Source organism: Tetrahymena thermophila (genome assembly GCF_000189635.1).
Source record: "Tetrahymena thermophila SB210 genomic scaffold scf_8254382, whole genome shotgun sequence".
Taxonomy (NCBI): Eukaryota; Ciliophora; class Oligohymenophorea; order Hymenostomatida; family Tetrahymenidae; genus Tetrahymena; species Tetrahymena thermophila.
Window position 1 is genome coordinate 14,217 of NW_002476166.1, and position 16,334 is coordinate 30,550.

The window sequence follows — 16,334 nt, forward strand, 5'->3', positions numbered from 1 at the left end:
ATTACTATTTTATTAATAAGTTTTAATTATTTATAAATCTTTGTTTCTTTATTAGTTTTTTAATAAATTTGGAACTTTATTTATTAAATTAGCTTAAATTATTTATTTTATTGCTTCTACAACTATTTAACTAGCTAAATCATCATTTTATTGTGGTGTTTAAATAGCCTAAGATTAGTCATAATAACTATAACATATTCTGTTAAGTTATGTTTATAAGATGTTCATTGACATTTCCCATAGTTTTTCATCGATTATTTAAATTAATGGAAATATATTTATTAAATCCTAATCATAATAGACATAAAATGAAACTCTATCGTTTTTTTTGATAAATGTATTTTTTAATTCTTTAAAAAATTATAATAGATAACAGTTAGGCATAATTTAAAATTTGCTAGCTTCTATGAAAAATATCAGATCATAACTTTATGATTGATATAACTTATTAATTTGTTTTTCTAAAAATAAGTTTGGGAGATTATTAATAACGAATATTTAATTTAAAATTTTAAGTGAGCTTTACTTAATTTATGTGTCTAAGTATTAGCTATCTTCCAAGAGATTTGTTAACAATAAGGCAGATTAACTTTAGTAATTATTTTTAAATAATATCAAAGACTTTAAATACGTTATTCTACAGAAATAATAATTTGTAGTTTGAGAATAATAATTCATTTTCATATTACTTTCTTTGAAACTACTTTATTTTAAGAACTTAGTTTAGGGTTCTAAAAAGACTGACTCTTAATATTTTGATTCATTTAGTAAAATTTTGTCCTTAAAATTATTGGCTTCATTTATTTAGAGCATATCTTATAAAATATAAGGTGTTGTATCATTAAAAATATCACTTGAAATTTACACTATATTAAATTAGTTGCTTAACATTATTTAAATTTCTGCTATATCCAACTTTAGTACGATTAAATCATATTCTGTGTTTTGTTAATCTAAATGAGAGTATTTTTTTAATTTTGTTATTACATTTTCTATAAATTAGAGTAATTATAACGCTTATTCTAAAAGCGAAATATATTTTTATTTATGAAGAATAAATTTGTTATTTTCAATTTCTATCTTAAAATTTTTAAGGATATAACTCTCTAACATGTTGAAAGCAGTAGTTTTAAATAATCTACATTTAAGGATTGTAATTAAGTTTATGCTGTTTAAAAGTAGATAGTCTTGGTAGTCATTAATTTTTATCAAACCCTCCTAGAATTTAATCTTGAACTCATCAAAATTATTTAGACCTATTTCATATAATGCAAATTGCAGAGCAAAATCAAATGACTCTATGATACACTCATATTTATCATCTTTTATAATCTGTTATTCGTTAAAATCCTATTAGAGTTAAAAATAGCCAATGTTGGCTAGACTTATTATCTAGCCATAAGTATTGTTTATCATTTAAAACATTTTCCTCGCTTTGGCAAAGTGTAATATTGAATTGATAAAGTTAGCATTTTCATCAATTAATGTACTTTTATAATTTATAACAGCTTATAAATGATAAAAAGTTTAGGAAATAATCTAAATTTCTTAAAACATAGGTTCGTAGTCTAAAATTTAATAAAATGAGCTATTTAATTTAATCTCTGTGCTACTATTCAAGTTTTCACTATTAAATTAATTTTTATTGCTACTTGATAAAATTTTATTAAATTAAGTTTCACTATAACTTAAATCTGGAGTGTTTATTTTATTTACTTTTAAATACGAATCTTACTTCTCTATTAATAATTTAAATTTTAATGTTAAAAAAAATTAATTAAAATAATTAAATAATTTTTTTATCAATTTTATTAAAATATTTTAAACTAATTTATTTCATTAAAAATTTTTATTTTTTTAAAGATAATCATTTTTTTATTTTTGATCTCAATTAGTTTAATAATGTTTATTGTGCAGTTTTAAACAAAACTAATTTAAATATTAAGCCATAAAAAATATTAAATTAAAGAATAAAAATTACTTAACAAAACTTCTTATGATATTTATTTATTATCAAAAGATAATTTATTTACATTTGTCGATGTAAAAGAACTTTGTTATGCTTTGAAAAATGGTGATTATTTTTGTGTCTGAGAAACATTTAATAGATTTTTTTACTAAAGCATAAATCCTTTTTTTTGCTATGATGTTATTATTTTTTGTTTACTTTATTATATCCTGCTATTGAGAAATACTGTTAAACTTTCTATGGGTATTTGAAGTTGGTAGATAAGCACTGCAGCTAGATGTAAATTATATACAACAATTAATAAGAAAATAAAAACAACCTCTGATATCATAACCAATTAAAATATTTAGTCTTCAAATATTTTGTAAGACTGTAGGATATATCTTAAATCTCTCTGAACTCTCCCCACATACATAATTATTCTATTTTAAGTAGTGTTAGGAAAAATCTACCACTACTATAAAGATTTTATTGGATACACTAAACTATAGCTAATTTATTTAATAAAAAATAAATCTATATAAAATATGATATAAAAATATTTACTTACTAGCTTAGATTATTTTTCGAGAAAGGAATGTAAAATTAATCAATATTTATTTATTTTTCTATGTTATAATTAAATTATTCAGCATGAGCCTTTGCATTTGATACTTATTGAATAAATGAATTTTTCTCTTCTATAGAATAAATAGTTGTAGAGTTATATTCTAAATCTTACCAACTATATTCAACATCATCAGTATTTTTCCAATATTTATGATGAAAAATCTACAATTTTACAAATAAACAAATAAATAAATTTATATTTAAATATCTTAAAATATTTTTTATATCTAAATAATATTAAAGAAAAGAAAAGTAAAATTTAAAAGGTAAAATTACCGATCGTATATTAATTAATACATTCTTATTGTTAAAAAAAATAAGAAATTGAAAAAAAAATATTTTAAATCAAAATGAGCTATCAATAGATTTTTTTTGTAAAAGTATTTTTCTATTTTTGCAATTTATGTTGAAAAATTAAATTTATTTATTTAGTAAATATTAAAAAATATTTTTCTTGTTTTTTAAATATAAAATTTAGAATAGTAAATGGCTTATTTTATATTTATCACCTTTATTAATCACAACTTTAAGCATTTTATAAATTTAAAATTTATAATTTTTTTAAAGTTTGTTTTTAAAATATATTTGAGGAATAAAAAAAATTATGTATTAAATATTTATTTTAAGGGCTTACTGTATTATTATTATCGTGAAAAATCAAAGAGTATCCTGATGAGATTTAAGATTCATCCAATTCGTCAGAACTTGCAAGTATGCTTTAAATTAAGTTTGTAATAGTGAAATCCATTCCTATAATTGATATAAAATCGTTTGTTTTCTCATCTAATAGCAAAGCAGTACCAGACATTGTTATTGTATTAGTGAAAGCATCTTTATATGGCTTATACTGGTAAACTTCATCTTTTAGATTTTAATTGATTATTGCTAGTAAAGTATATTTAGAAATTTACATTTTCCTGCTTATTATACTGTGCTTTAATACCATCCTCTACATCTAGGATCATAATTTTCTAAAAACGTTTAATTCTTAATGCATGTCTAATAAGGTTAAAAAGCTGTTAAATTCATGTCCCTTTTTAATAAAAAGTATTTATTTTTATAATTTAGTATATGTGTATATCGCTTCATACAGCATCGGAGTAGTAGTAAATAGAGAATCATTATAGGCCTAAAAAGATTAACTTATAGCAATTAAACTCTTCTTACGAGCTATATAACTTGATGTAGCTAAAAAGTAAGAGTCCCAAATCTGAAATAAATTAAAGTAATTAAATATAAATAATAATTTAGTAAAAAAGTTTAATTAATTTGAATGTACGTTGTTTTTAATTTAATACTCAAAATTACAATCTTATCTCAAAATAAAATAAAATGTTTACATTTTTTAATCTTTGTTTAGCATCATCTGAAAATTCATCAAATTCAAAAGTAGTTCTATGAAAATATCCTTAAACATAAGTGTTGCTCTTCTTAAATTCTTAATACATAAGTTAAGTGCAGTTATTAAAAGCATAGTACCTATAAGAGCATGGTATATATTAGAATTATTTCCTTGCTAAATTAATTTTAAGAAATTATAAAATTTTAAACAAATAGAATTGATTCATAAGAAACATTAGCAATCATTACCTATTACTTTGTTCTTCATTCTCTTATAATAGAAGTTGTGAAATTTAATCAAGTCTTGTTCTATCTATATTATTTAATGACATTTTAAATTTGTTTCTACCTTAAACGAAAAGTAGAAATTTTATTTTTACAGTATTAAAGCTTATTTCTATTGTAGTTTTGAGAGCGTATAGTAAATTATGAAGCTTTTAATTTTCATTTATGATTACTTATTATGTTTACTGTTTCTCCCTGTTCATTTAATATTAATACATCAATAAATTTTTCTATTAATGTAATTTAATAGTAATCAAAAATGATTATCATTTATAAATATTACCACTAGCTTACGTTTTGGTATAGCACGTAATAAAAAACTGAAAGATTAAATGATACTCCTATTATTATAGGAACTGATAGTGAGAGAATTAGTTTTAACACTATATTCATCTCTATTTATAAGCCAAAAGTTATAATTTATTAATGATAGATTTACTTTTTCTATTTATCTTTTTTGTTTTCTTTACTTATTTAAAGAAAGTTTAAATACACATTAATTTTTTTTTTTAATTAATTCTACCTTTAAACTAATAATCTATTAAATTCATATTAACAATAACAAAATCATAATAAATAAAATAATAAATCATTAAATTTAAAATAGTAGTTTTTGAATCAAGATAGCATAATAAATAAAATATATAATATTATACTAAAGATAATATGTAAATACTTAATATATGGGTAAATAATTGATAAATAATTTTTGCTAAAATAGAATTAAAAAAACTATGATGATTCACTTTGAAAACCTTTTCATAAATAAATAAGATTTAAGTTAGCTTAAACATGAAAATTATTTAAAATTTTTATTGAGAGTATTTATTGGCTAAGATGATTAGTAAGGTAAATCTACGTTTGCTCTATTTAAATTATACTAACTTGTTATGTTTAGCAGTTTAATTTTTTATGCAAATTTTAATAATTTTTAGGTAATATCATTTAAAATTTCTTATTTGTTGAGGAATTTATTGACCTAGCTATTCTAATTAGCTGAAAAAATTAATATGTAAGCTTGTCTTTTAATTTCTTATTGAATCTTTTTTGCCTTTTTAGAATTCTCAATTACATTTTTATTTTTTATTCTATCTAGAGATATGTTAATTAAATTAGATTAAACTATTTAATTTAATGCTTCAGAAATAATTTAGTTTACTAACTAATCATTTTATTCTTCTTTAATACTTTAGGATAATTAATCATAGTACCTAAAACATAATTCATTTAATTATGTAATTAAGGTATGGGTAGATATATCCCATTACTTTTACTCATTGATTTGAATAAGCGGGAATACATTTATTTATTCTTCATCATTAAAAATGTTAAATGAAACTCTATCATTTTTGTTCATAAATTTTTTTTTTAATTCGTTTAAAAATTATATTAGTTAAGAGTTAGGAAGAATTTCAAATTCACTAGCTTCTATAAACAATATCAGATCATAATTTTATGAATAATAAAATCTATTTATTTATTTTTCTAAATATTAATTTGGTAGATTATTTATAAGGAATATTTTGTTTAAAATTTTAAATGAATTATATTTTATTTATTAATCTAAGAAATAATTATCTTCTAATATACTTGTGAGTAATTAGCTTGATGAAAAATATTAATTTTATTTAAATAAAATTAATGCTTTCAGATATGTCACCCTGCTAATATAGTAATTTGTAGTCTAAGAATAATAATTAAGTCTATGATTACTTTCTTTAAACTAACTAGACTTTAAAACCCTATTATATGTTTCTAAGGGGACTGAATCTTCATATTTTGATTCATTTAGTAAGAATATATTCTTGAAATTAACCATTTCATTTATTTAGAGCATATTTTCTAAAATCTCAGAATGCTTATTATCAAAGGCAGCAAATATATTTTGAATTACACTTGATTGATTGCTTAGCATTATTTACATTTCTAAAATATCGAACTTCAGTATAATCAAATCCTATTCTGTACTTTATGAATCTATTTCAGAGTATTTTCTTAATTTTATAATTACTGTTTCTATAAATTAGAGCTATTAAACTGCTTGCTATAAAAGCTAAATATAACTTTGTTAACTTAATGCAGTTTGGCTGTTTTCATACTCTTTATTAACATTTTAAAAAGGAAAATTATCTGCCATGTTGAATGCTGTCATTTTCATTATCCTACATTTTAGAATTGTAATTAAGTTGATGCTATTTAAGATAAGATAATCTTGATAGTCATTAATTTTGATCTAACCTTCGTAAAATTTAGTCTTGAACTCATTGAAATTACTTAGACCTATTTCACATAAAGAGAATTGCAAAGCAAAATCAAACGATTCTATAACATGGTTATACTTCTCCTATTTTATGATCTTATATACATTGAAATCCTACTAGAGCTAAAAATAACCTATGTTAGCTAAACTTATTATCTAGCCATAAGTATTGTTTATCATTTAAAACGTTTTTCTTGCTTTGGCAAAGTGTAATATAGAGTTAATAAAATTGGCATGAGGGTCTATTAAAGTACTTTTATAATTTATAACGGCCTGTAAATGGTAAAAAGTTTAGGAAATAATCTGTATTTCTTAAAAAATGGGTTCATAATCTAAGATTTAACCAAAAGAGCTGTTACTAATTTATGTTTCAGTCAGATTTTCATTAGAAGATTGCTATTTATTCTCACTGATTGAAAAATATTTATTGAACAAGGTTTCATTTTAACTGATTTCTTATGGATTCATTTTACTACTTTTTTATATTGAATCAGATTACCCTACATTATTTTTTAAATAAAAAGTTATTAATTCTAACATAATTTTAAACTTAAATAGCAAATTAAAAATTAAAGAAATCAATCAACTAATTTTTAAAATTGACATCAATTATTTTTCTATTTATTTTATCTATTTTGGAAAAAAAAATTTATTTGGAGAAATAATTCGCACTTACTTACTTACTTACTTACTTACTTACATACATATTAGTTAAATTATTAAAATAAATTTATTATACTGTAAATTTTCAAATATTTATTTATTTACTCCAAATTAATTCAAAATTTTTTTTAAAAAGTGGAAAAAAATTTCATAAAAAAGTGATTATCATTTAATTTAAATAAAACAAAACTTACTGTTCATTTTTTTAAGTATTAAATAGAAAAACTAATTCAATTAGGGAAAAAAATATGTTTAATAAAGAAAAAATTACTTAGTAAAAATTCTTATGATACATTTTTATTTAGAGGTGAAAGTTTATAACTATTTATTTAGTCTTGAACTGCTAGAGTGGTTTTATCAACAGTATATGAGTTTTACTAAAATTTGAATTATTAAGATTATTTTTAGGTTAAAGATATGTTTGAAGGGCTCTTAGCTTAAGGATAGCTTTTTTATTTAGTTCTTGTAATAATCTTTTGTTTTCTTTATTATATCCTTGTATTAAGAAATTATGTTAAACTTTCTATGGGTATCTGAAGTTGATAGTAAAGCACTGCAGCTAGATGTAAATTAAATCCAACGATAAACAAGAAGATAAAAATCAGTTCTGTTATGATTACCAATTAAAATATTGTATCTTCAAATAAGTTATAAGATTACAAGATATATCTTAAATCTCTCTAAACTCTTCCGACATACATAATTATTCTATTTTAAGTAGAATTAGGAAAAACCTACCATTATTGTAAAGAATTTATTGGATACACTAAACTATAGCTAATTAATTTAATAAAAAATAAGTCTATATAAAATTGGATAAATCAAATACTTACTAGCTTAGATTATTTTTAGAGAAAGAAATGTAAAATTATTCTGTATTTATTTATTTTTCTATGTTATAATTAAATGATTCGGCATGAGCCTTTGCATTTGATACTTATTGAATAAATGAATTTTTCTCTTCTATAGAATAAATAGTTGTAGAATTATATTCTAAATCTTACCAACTATATTCAACATCATCAGTATTTTTCCAATATTTATGATGAAATATCTATTATTTTTCATCATAAAATATTCTTTAAAATCAAAATAGTTCAATTGATTTGTAAAAAAAGAAATAAACAATTCAAAGATTAAATTTAACATCCTAAAAGGAAAATACTACTATTATTTTTATATATATTTTTTAATAATTTGGAAAATTAAATTTAGCGAATTTTTTATTTTATACACAAAATTATATGCTTTAAGTTTATTTTTGCTTTATTGTCTCAGCTTTTAGTATTCATAAATTAATTATTTAGATTTTGAATTAGTTAAATTTATCTAAAATAATAAATAATTATATCATTTTTTGAAAAATTGAATAAAATTTTATGATCTAGCATTTTTAATTAATTTATTTGATTACTGTATTATTATTCTCGTGAAAAATTAAAGAGTATCCTGATAAGATTACAGACTCGTCTAATTCATCTAACTTTGCAAGGATATTTTAAATAAGATTTGCAATTTAAAAATCCATCCCAATTATTGCTAAAAAAGCATCAGTCTTTTCATCTAAAAGTAAAGTAGTTCCTGACATTGTTATTGTATTAGTGAAAGCATCTTTATATGGCTTATACTGGTAAACTTCATCTTTTAGATTTTATTTGATTATTACTTTTAGAATAATATTTAAAAATTTACATTTTCCAGCTTAAGAAACTGTGTTTTAATACCAACCTCTACATCTCGGATCATAATTTTCTAAAAAAGTCTAATTCGTAATACATGTCTAATAAGGTTAAAAAGCTGTTAAGTTCATATTCCTTTTTATATAAAAATAAAATAAATAGTTAAGGAATTTTCTAATATTAAAAATAAAGATTTTTTTATACAGCATTGGAGTAGTAGTGAGCAACGAATCATCATAGGCCTAAAATACATCGCTAATTGCAATTAAGCTTTTCAAGCGAGCAATATAAGTTGATTTTGCTAAAATATGAGAATCCCAAATCTAAAAAAGCCAAAAAATAATAAATAAAAATAAAAGTAGTTAATTATTAACTATTTTTTAATAAATAAATAAATAAATGAATGAATAAATGAATTTATTTTCAAGTAAAATATTCAACTTTTTATTTCTATTGTTAATTAAAATATTATAATTATTTTTTACATTTTTAAATCTTTATTTTTTTTCATCAGAAAACTCATCAAATTCAAAAGTTGTTCTATGGAAAAAGCCTTCTACATAAGTATTGCTCTTGTTAAACTATTTATACATCAATTCTGTACAGTTATTGAATGCAAAGTATCTGTAAGAACATGGTATATAAGAGAATTATTTTCTTACTAATTAAAATTACATAAAAATTGATTTTGTAAATAAAAGCTTGTTTGTATTTATTACCTAAGACTTTGTTTTTTATCATCTTTGTATAAAAGTTATGAAATTTTATCAAGTCTTATTCTATCTATAATTATTTATTGTATTTAGGCTTTTTATTTCCTAATAAAAGTAGAATTATTAATTTTTACAGTGTTAAAGCTAATTTCTATTGTTGTTTTGAATCCGAATACTAAATTATGGAGCTTTTAGTTTTCATTTGCTATTACTTACTGTGTCTGCTGTTATTCCCTTTCATATTTTAAATATAATTATATCAATAAATTTGATGCAAATACATTTTTTTCGCAAATAGAGATGCTTTAAATATATTAAATTTTACCATTAATTTACATTTTAAAAAAGCACTATGTAAAAAATTGAAAGGTTAAATGATACTCCTATGATGATAGGAATTGATATTGAGAGAATAAGCTTCGTTATCAGATTCATTCAAATATATTAGTTTATATCTACTAAAAATGGTACACTTTTCTTATTAACTGTTTAATTTCTTTATTAAATATGATGCTATTTTAAATCAATTTCTATTTACGCTTAAAAATTTTGTTTGTTAATTAGTCCTAATTTATGCAATTAATAATCTATTTAAATTCTTAAAGTAAATAAAAAAATTATGTTAATAATCATAGGTTAGTTTTCTAAAAAATTATAACTCTTTTGATAAGCTGATAGAGTTAATTAAAAAACAGACTTATAAAATACGCTTATTACTTAATACAATTATTTATATTTTTAAAATGTAAAGAAATACATTACAGAATTAATAATTTTTAAAATTTTGTTTTATTTAAAAAAATATTCTTAACATTTTTAGTTTTTTATCAACATCTAAACATTTTTTAAAGTAATTAATGACTGACTTAAATTTAAAACTGATTTTTATTTTCATCAAATCTGTTTGGTGTTTAAACCTAATAATATTTTCTTCCTAATTATTATATAATTTCATTATAATTTATTTTATTTATCATAAAAAAATATATTTAATACTACAAAAAATTTTTGCTAAAATTAGTATTATTATTAAGTCAGTATAACTTAACAACACCTAGTAAATGTCCTTTTCCTTTGTTTTAAATTAAATGATTTTTTCTCATAATAATTATCTAATCTTAAAGTTAATATTATATAATTTGATACTCATTAATAAATGCCACCCTAAATTAAGTCCTATTTTTGCAAAAGTTTTATAAAAAGCCATTATCAAAAAAGCAAAGAATTCACTTATTTTGAAGTTAATTAATGAGGATTTATGGTATTTTATCATTTATTCTTAATTAAAAAAATGAAAAAATTAAAAAAAATAAAAAAAATACTGAAATGTTATTAGCTGATTCAGAATTTTTTTCAGCCATATTGCGGAAAAAAGTTATTAATGAATAAAAATTTGTATCATCTATCTACAAAACCCATGTACTTTATATTGCTTTTATATTTTATTAATTATAAAACTAAAAATTTTTGATACAAATAATTCAATATTTATTACTTATAAAATAACATGATTATTACTAATTTAAAAACAAACAATATTAATTTAATTTGAATAAATAAAAAATAAATCACTTTGAAAATCTTTTCATAAATAAGTAAGATTTAAGTTAATTGAAACTTGTAAATTATTTTATATATTTATTAACTATTTTAATTGGCTAAGATGGTTAGGAAGGTAATTCTACATTTACTCTGCTTAAATTATATTAACTTGTAATTATTAGCAGTTGAATTTTTTAAGGAAATTTTGATAACTTTTAGATGATACTATTAGTAATTTTTTATTAATTTAGCAATTAACTGGCCAAACTATTCTAGCTAGATGAAAAAATAAAAATATAAGCTTGTCTTTTAATATCTTATTGAACTTTTGGCTTTAAATAATATCTATTTAAACTTCTATTTTTTATTCTATCTGGAACGATGTTAATTAGATTAGCTTAAATAATTTACTTTAATGCTTCAGAAACCACTTGATTTGCTAATTAAGCATGTTATTCTTCTTAAATATTTTATGATTAATCATAGTAGCTAAAATATAAATTATTTAAATATGTATATAAAGTATAAACTGATATATCCCATTACTTTTATTCATTGATTTTTATAAGTGGGAATATATTTATTTATTCTTCATCATTAAAAATATTTAATGAAACTCTATCGTTTTTGGCCATAAATTTATACTTTAATTCGTATAAAAATTATATGAGCTAACAGTTCGGAAGTATTTCAAATTCGCTAGCTTCTATAAAAAATATCAAATCATAACTTTATGAATGATAGAATTTATTTAGTTATTTTTCAAAATATTTATTAGGCAGATTATTTATAAGGAATATTTGGTTCAATATTTTAAATGAATTATATTTTACTTATTAGTCTAAAAAATAGTTATCTTCTATGATACTTGTGAGCAATTAGCCAGATAAAGAAAATTTATTTTATTTAAATAAAATCAATGCTTTTAAATATTCCACTCTGCTGACATAATAATTTGTAGTTTGAGTATAATAATTGCTATCTTTGATAGCATTAGACTTTAAGACCTTATTTTAAGGTTCTAAGAGAAATTGTAATTCATATTTTTATTCATTTTCAAATAGTTTATTCTTGAAATCAGTTTTTTAAAGTATATTTTCTAAAACTTAAGAGTGCTAATCACTAAAAATAAATTAGAAACTTTGACTTATACTAGATTGGCTGCTTAACATTATCTACATTTCTAAAATATCCAATTTTAGTATGATCTAATCCTATTCCGAGCTTTATGAGTCAATTTTTGTGTATTTTCTTAATTTTACGATAACTATTTCTGTAAATTAAAGCAATTATATTGCTTACTATAAAAGTTGAATATATTTTTATTGGTCTAAAGCAATTTTGATGTTTTATTTATCTTTTTTACACCTATTAAAAATGCAATTATCTATCATTTTAAATGCAGTTGCTTTCATTAACTTGCATTTTAGAATTGTAATTAAATTTATGCTGTTTAAAAGCAAATAGTCCTGATAATCATTAATTTTTATCTAACCTTATTAAAATTTAGTCTTGAACTCATCGAAATTACATAGACCTATTTCATATAAAGAAAGCTGTAAAGCAAAATCAAAGGATTCTATAACACAGCTATACTTCTCCTCTTTTAAGGTTTTTAATTCATTGAAATCCTATTAGAGCTGAAAATAACCTATGTTAGCTAGGCTGATTATCTAGCCATAAATATTATTAATCATTTAAAAAGTTTTTCTTGCTTTAGCAAAATGTAATAAAGAGTGAATAAAATTGGCATTTTGATCTATTAAGGTGCTTTTATAATTTATAACAGCTTATAAGTGATAGAATGTTTAAGAAATGATCTATATTTCTTCAAAAATAGATTAATATTCTAATATTTAGCTTGGTGAGCTATTAATTTAAGTTTATATTAAATTTTTGAGATGCTCATTGTTAAGTTGATTTTTGTTCTCATTTAATGAAAAATATTTATAAAGTTAGCCATCATTTTAATGTATCTCTTATTGAATCAATTTACTAGTCTTTTAAAACGAATCAGAACACCCTATCATTTTATTAATTTTTAAATTATTTTATAAATTTTTTAAAGTAAAATATTTATCAAAACATTAATTAATATTTTAAAGTAGCAAGGCTCAAACGATTATTCAATTTTGTATTTTTGTGAGTTTGGTTGGAATTTAAAAAAATGATTTTTTTGCTTTTATTTGAAGATATTTTTTTAATTAAATTTATTTTATTTATAAAAGAAATATTTGAAATTAAGAAAAAAAGTACTTAGCAAAAATTCTTGTGATTAACATTTACTGTGAGGCGATTGTTTATAACTATTTATATTTTCTAAGTATGGAGGGGAGTGTTTTTCAGCGATAAAAGAACTCTACTATACTCTAGATTGTGCATTCTGATATTTTTATGTGAAAGAGATATTTGTTTGAATCTTATTAAAAACAGAATTCCTTTATTAAGTTTTTGTAATTATCTTTTTTTTGCTTTATTATATCCTGCTTTTGAGAAATCGTGTTAGATTTTCTATGGGTATTTCAAGTTGATAGTAAAGCACTGCAGCTAAATGCAAATTAAATATGATGATTAATAATAAAATAAAAGCCACTTATGATATGACTACTAATAAAAATATTTTATCTTTAAATATATTATAAGATTGTAAGATGAATCTTAAATCTCTCTGAACTCTTCCTACATACATAATTATTTAGTTTTAAGTAGAATTAGGAAATACCTACCATTATTGTAAAGAGTTTACAGGGTATATCAAACTGTAGCTAATATTTTTTTAAAATTAAGTCCATAAAATATTAATGATAATTTATTTACTATCTTAGATTGTTTTTTGAGAAAGAAATGTAAAATTAATCTGTATTAATTTGTTTTTCAATGTCATATTGGAATGACAGAGCATGAATCTTAGCATCTGATACTTATTAAACAAAAGAGTTTTTCTCTTAAGTAGAGTATATTGTTGTGGAATTGTATTCTATATCTTGCCAGCTATACTCAATATCATCAGTACTCTTCCAATATTTATGATGAAATATCTTTATTTTATTAAGATATTTATAAAATTTTTAAGAGCCACACTAATAAATTTTCAAATGTATTTTATCAAGTAAATGATATATTTTTGCTTTAAATATATAATTAATTTTATTAATTTCGGCCTTATTGTTCAAAAATTGTTGTGTGGATTTTAATGATAAAAAAATTAATTAGATTTGTTTATAATGTAAAAATAAATGTCATTAATTAAATTAAATCTTTTGATTTCGCGCATTTAATAATTAAGTATGCTTACTGTATTATTATCTTCATGAAAAAGCAAAGAGTATCCTGATGTGATTTAAGATTCGTCCAATTCATCAGAAATTGCAATCACATTTTAAGTTAGTTTTGTAATATTAAAATCCATTGCAATAATAGATAAAAAAGCATTTGTTTTTTCATCTAAAATCAAAGCACTTGGCGACATTGTAATTGAATTAGTGAAGGCATCTTTATATGGCTTATACTGATAAACTTAATCTTTTAGGTTTTATTTGATTGATAATTTTAAATTAAAATTTTAAATATACATTTTCCAGCCTATTTTATAGTGCTTCTATACCATCCTCTACATCTAGGATCAAAATTTTCTACAAATGTCTAATTAGTAATGCATGTCTAATAAGGCTAAAAAGCTGTTAAATTTATATTGCTTTTTACAATAATAGTAAATTTTCTTATATTTTTAAACAATAAATTTTCAATACAGCATCGGTACAGTAGTGAGTAGAGAATCATCAAATCCTTAAAACACATCATTTATAGCAATTAAACTATTCCTACGAGCAATAATAGCTGATTTAGCTATAATGTATGAGTCCCAAACCTTCAATATGCAAAAAAAAAAATTAAATTAAATTGAATATCATTTATATCTTATTACTTTTTTAAATCTTTATTTTTTTTCATCTGAAAACTCTTCGAAATCGAAAGTTGTTCTGTGAAAAAATCCTTCTACATAATTACTGTTCTTACTAAATTCTTTATACATGTTTTATGTGCAGTTATTAAAAGCAAAGTATCTATAAGAACATGGGATATAAGAGAATTACTTTCTAACTAAATATTTTTAAAGTAATTTTAAATACACAAAAGTAGATTTTTATGGTAATTGCTAGCAAGTAAATAATTATTTATTACCTAAAACATCGTTGTTTATCATCTTTAAATAAAAGTTATGAAAACTTATGAGGTCTTATTCTACCTATTTATATTTATTGCATTGAAAATTAGTTTTTCTTTTTTTTACAAAAATCATTATATTTTACTGTATTAAAGCTAATTTCCATTGTTGTTTTTATTCCATATACTAAATTATGCAGTTTTTAGTTTTCGTTAGTGATTAGCTACTTTGTTTACTACTCCTCCCTTTTATATTTTAGATAAATATTTAAAGATAGTTCTTAAATACATTTTATACGCTATTATATATGATTAAATTAATAAAATTTACCATTAATAAACATTTTAATAAAGCACGAAGTAAAAAACTGAAAGATTAAACAAGACTCCTATAACGATTGGAATTGATATTGAGAGAATTAGCTTTATTATGAGGCTCATTGAAATATATTAGGTTATGTATATTAGTATGATTGCACTTATTATTTATTATAATTATTTGTTTGTTTGTTAAAACTTTCTTAATTAAATATAAGACTTACTCAAATCAATTTCAGCTTTTTCTTTAACAAATTTTGGTAGGTGGTAATGCTATTTTTATACAATTTAATCATTTATCCAAATACTTGAAATTAATATCAATAAAAGTAAATAAATGCAATTAAAATTCCTATTTATTTGAAATCAAATTATTGAATTGCTTTAGCAATTCTAAAGAGTAAATTAAAGAATAAACTGAGCAGTTGCACTAGAAAAAAATATTTTTTTACAAAAATACAATAAATAAGATTTAAAATTCCATAAATTATTTTCTATTTTCTTTAATTTAAAAAACTATAAAAATTTTTTTTCAATTAGTTAGTATTAATATTTTAAAAGTAAATAACTATTACTATAAGTCAAACATAACAGTATTTTTCTATCTTAATTTTTTAAAAGATATCAAAATTTGGATTTTGTTTAAAGTCAGTGTTAGTAATATAAATTTTACTAAATCTTTACAATTTATTTTCATAAATATTATCTTCAAAAACATAATTTATGAAATTAGTATTGATAATCAGTAATTAAAGTCAAACATATTATAAAAATTCTTTTTAGGTAATATT

General features: G+C 20.7%; 4 protein-coding genes across 4 annotated transcripts; all 4 read right to left on the minus strand. All coding sequences in view use genetic code 6, as the record gives it.

Annotated features, from left to right (window-relative positions):
• Positions 1-2,322: 2,322 nt before the first annotated feature.
• Positions 2,323-4,597, minus strand: TTHERM_00947350 (transmembrane protein, putative; the record flags this gene model as incomplete). The annotated part of the gene is made up of 9 exons (XM_001030971.2): positions 2,323-2,460; positions 2,516-2,740; positions 3,213-3,439; positions 3,490-3,611; positions 3,670-3,788; positions 3,919-4,094; positions 4,169-4,232; positions 4,300-4,399; positions 4,488-4,597. The coding sequence occupies 9 exons, from the start codon at positions 4,595-4,597 to the stop codon at positions 2,323-2,325; spliced, it is 1,281 nt and encodes a 426-aa protein (XP_001030971.2).
• Positions 4,598-5,644: 1,047 nt separating this feature from the next.
• Positions 5,645-6,932, minus strand: TTHERM_00947360 (hypothetical protein; the record flags this gene model as incomplete). The annotated part of the gene is made up of 2 exons (XM_001030972.2): positions 5,645-5,673; positions 5,918-6,932. The coding sequence occupies 2 exons, from the start codon at positions 6,930-6,932 to the stop codon at positions 5,645-5,647; spliced, it is 1,044 nt and encodes a 347-aa protein (XP_001030972.2).
• A 552-nt stretch (positions 6,933-7,484) lies between these two features.
• Positions 7,485-11,696, minus strand: TTHERM_000947361 (tetratricopeptide repeat protein; the record flags this gene model as incomplete). Its single annotated transcript, XM_012800113.1, has 11 exons — positions 7,485-7,734; positions 7,788-7,904; positions 7,961-8,181; positions 8,542-8,768; positions 8,820-8,941; positions 9,011-9,129; positions 9,292-9,467; positions 9,526-9,589; positions 9,654-9,753; positions 11,473-11,550; positions 11,608-11,696. The coding sequence occupies 11 exons, from the start codon at positions 11,694-11,696 to the stop codon at positions 7,485-7,487; spliced, it is 1,563 nt and encodes a 520-aa protein (XP_012655567.1).
• A 1,887-nt stretch (positions 11,697-13,583) lies between these two features.
• On the minus strand, positions 13,584-15,666 carry TTHERM_000947363 (tetratricopeptide repeat protein; the record flags this gene model as incomplete). The annotated part of the gene is made up of 10 exons (XM_012800114.1): positions 13,584-13,608; positions 13,788-13,826; positions 13,879-14,099; positions 14,357-14,583; positions 14,634-14,755; positions 14,811-14,929; positions 14,987-15,162; positions 15,244-15,307; positions 15,372-15,471; positions 15,557-15,666. The coding sequence occupies 10 exons, from the start codon at positions 15,664-15,666 to the stop codon at positions 13,584-13,586; spliced, it is 1,203 nt and encodes a 400-aa protein (XP_012655568.1).
• Positions 15,667-16,334: the final 668 nt, after the last annotated feature.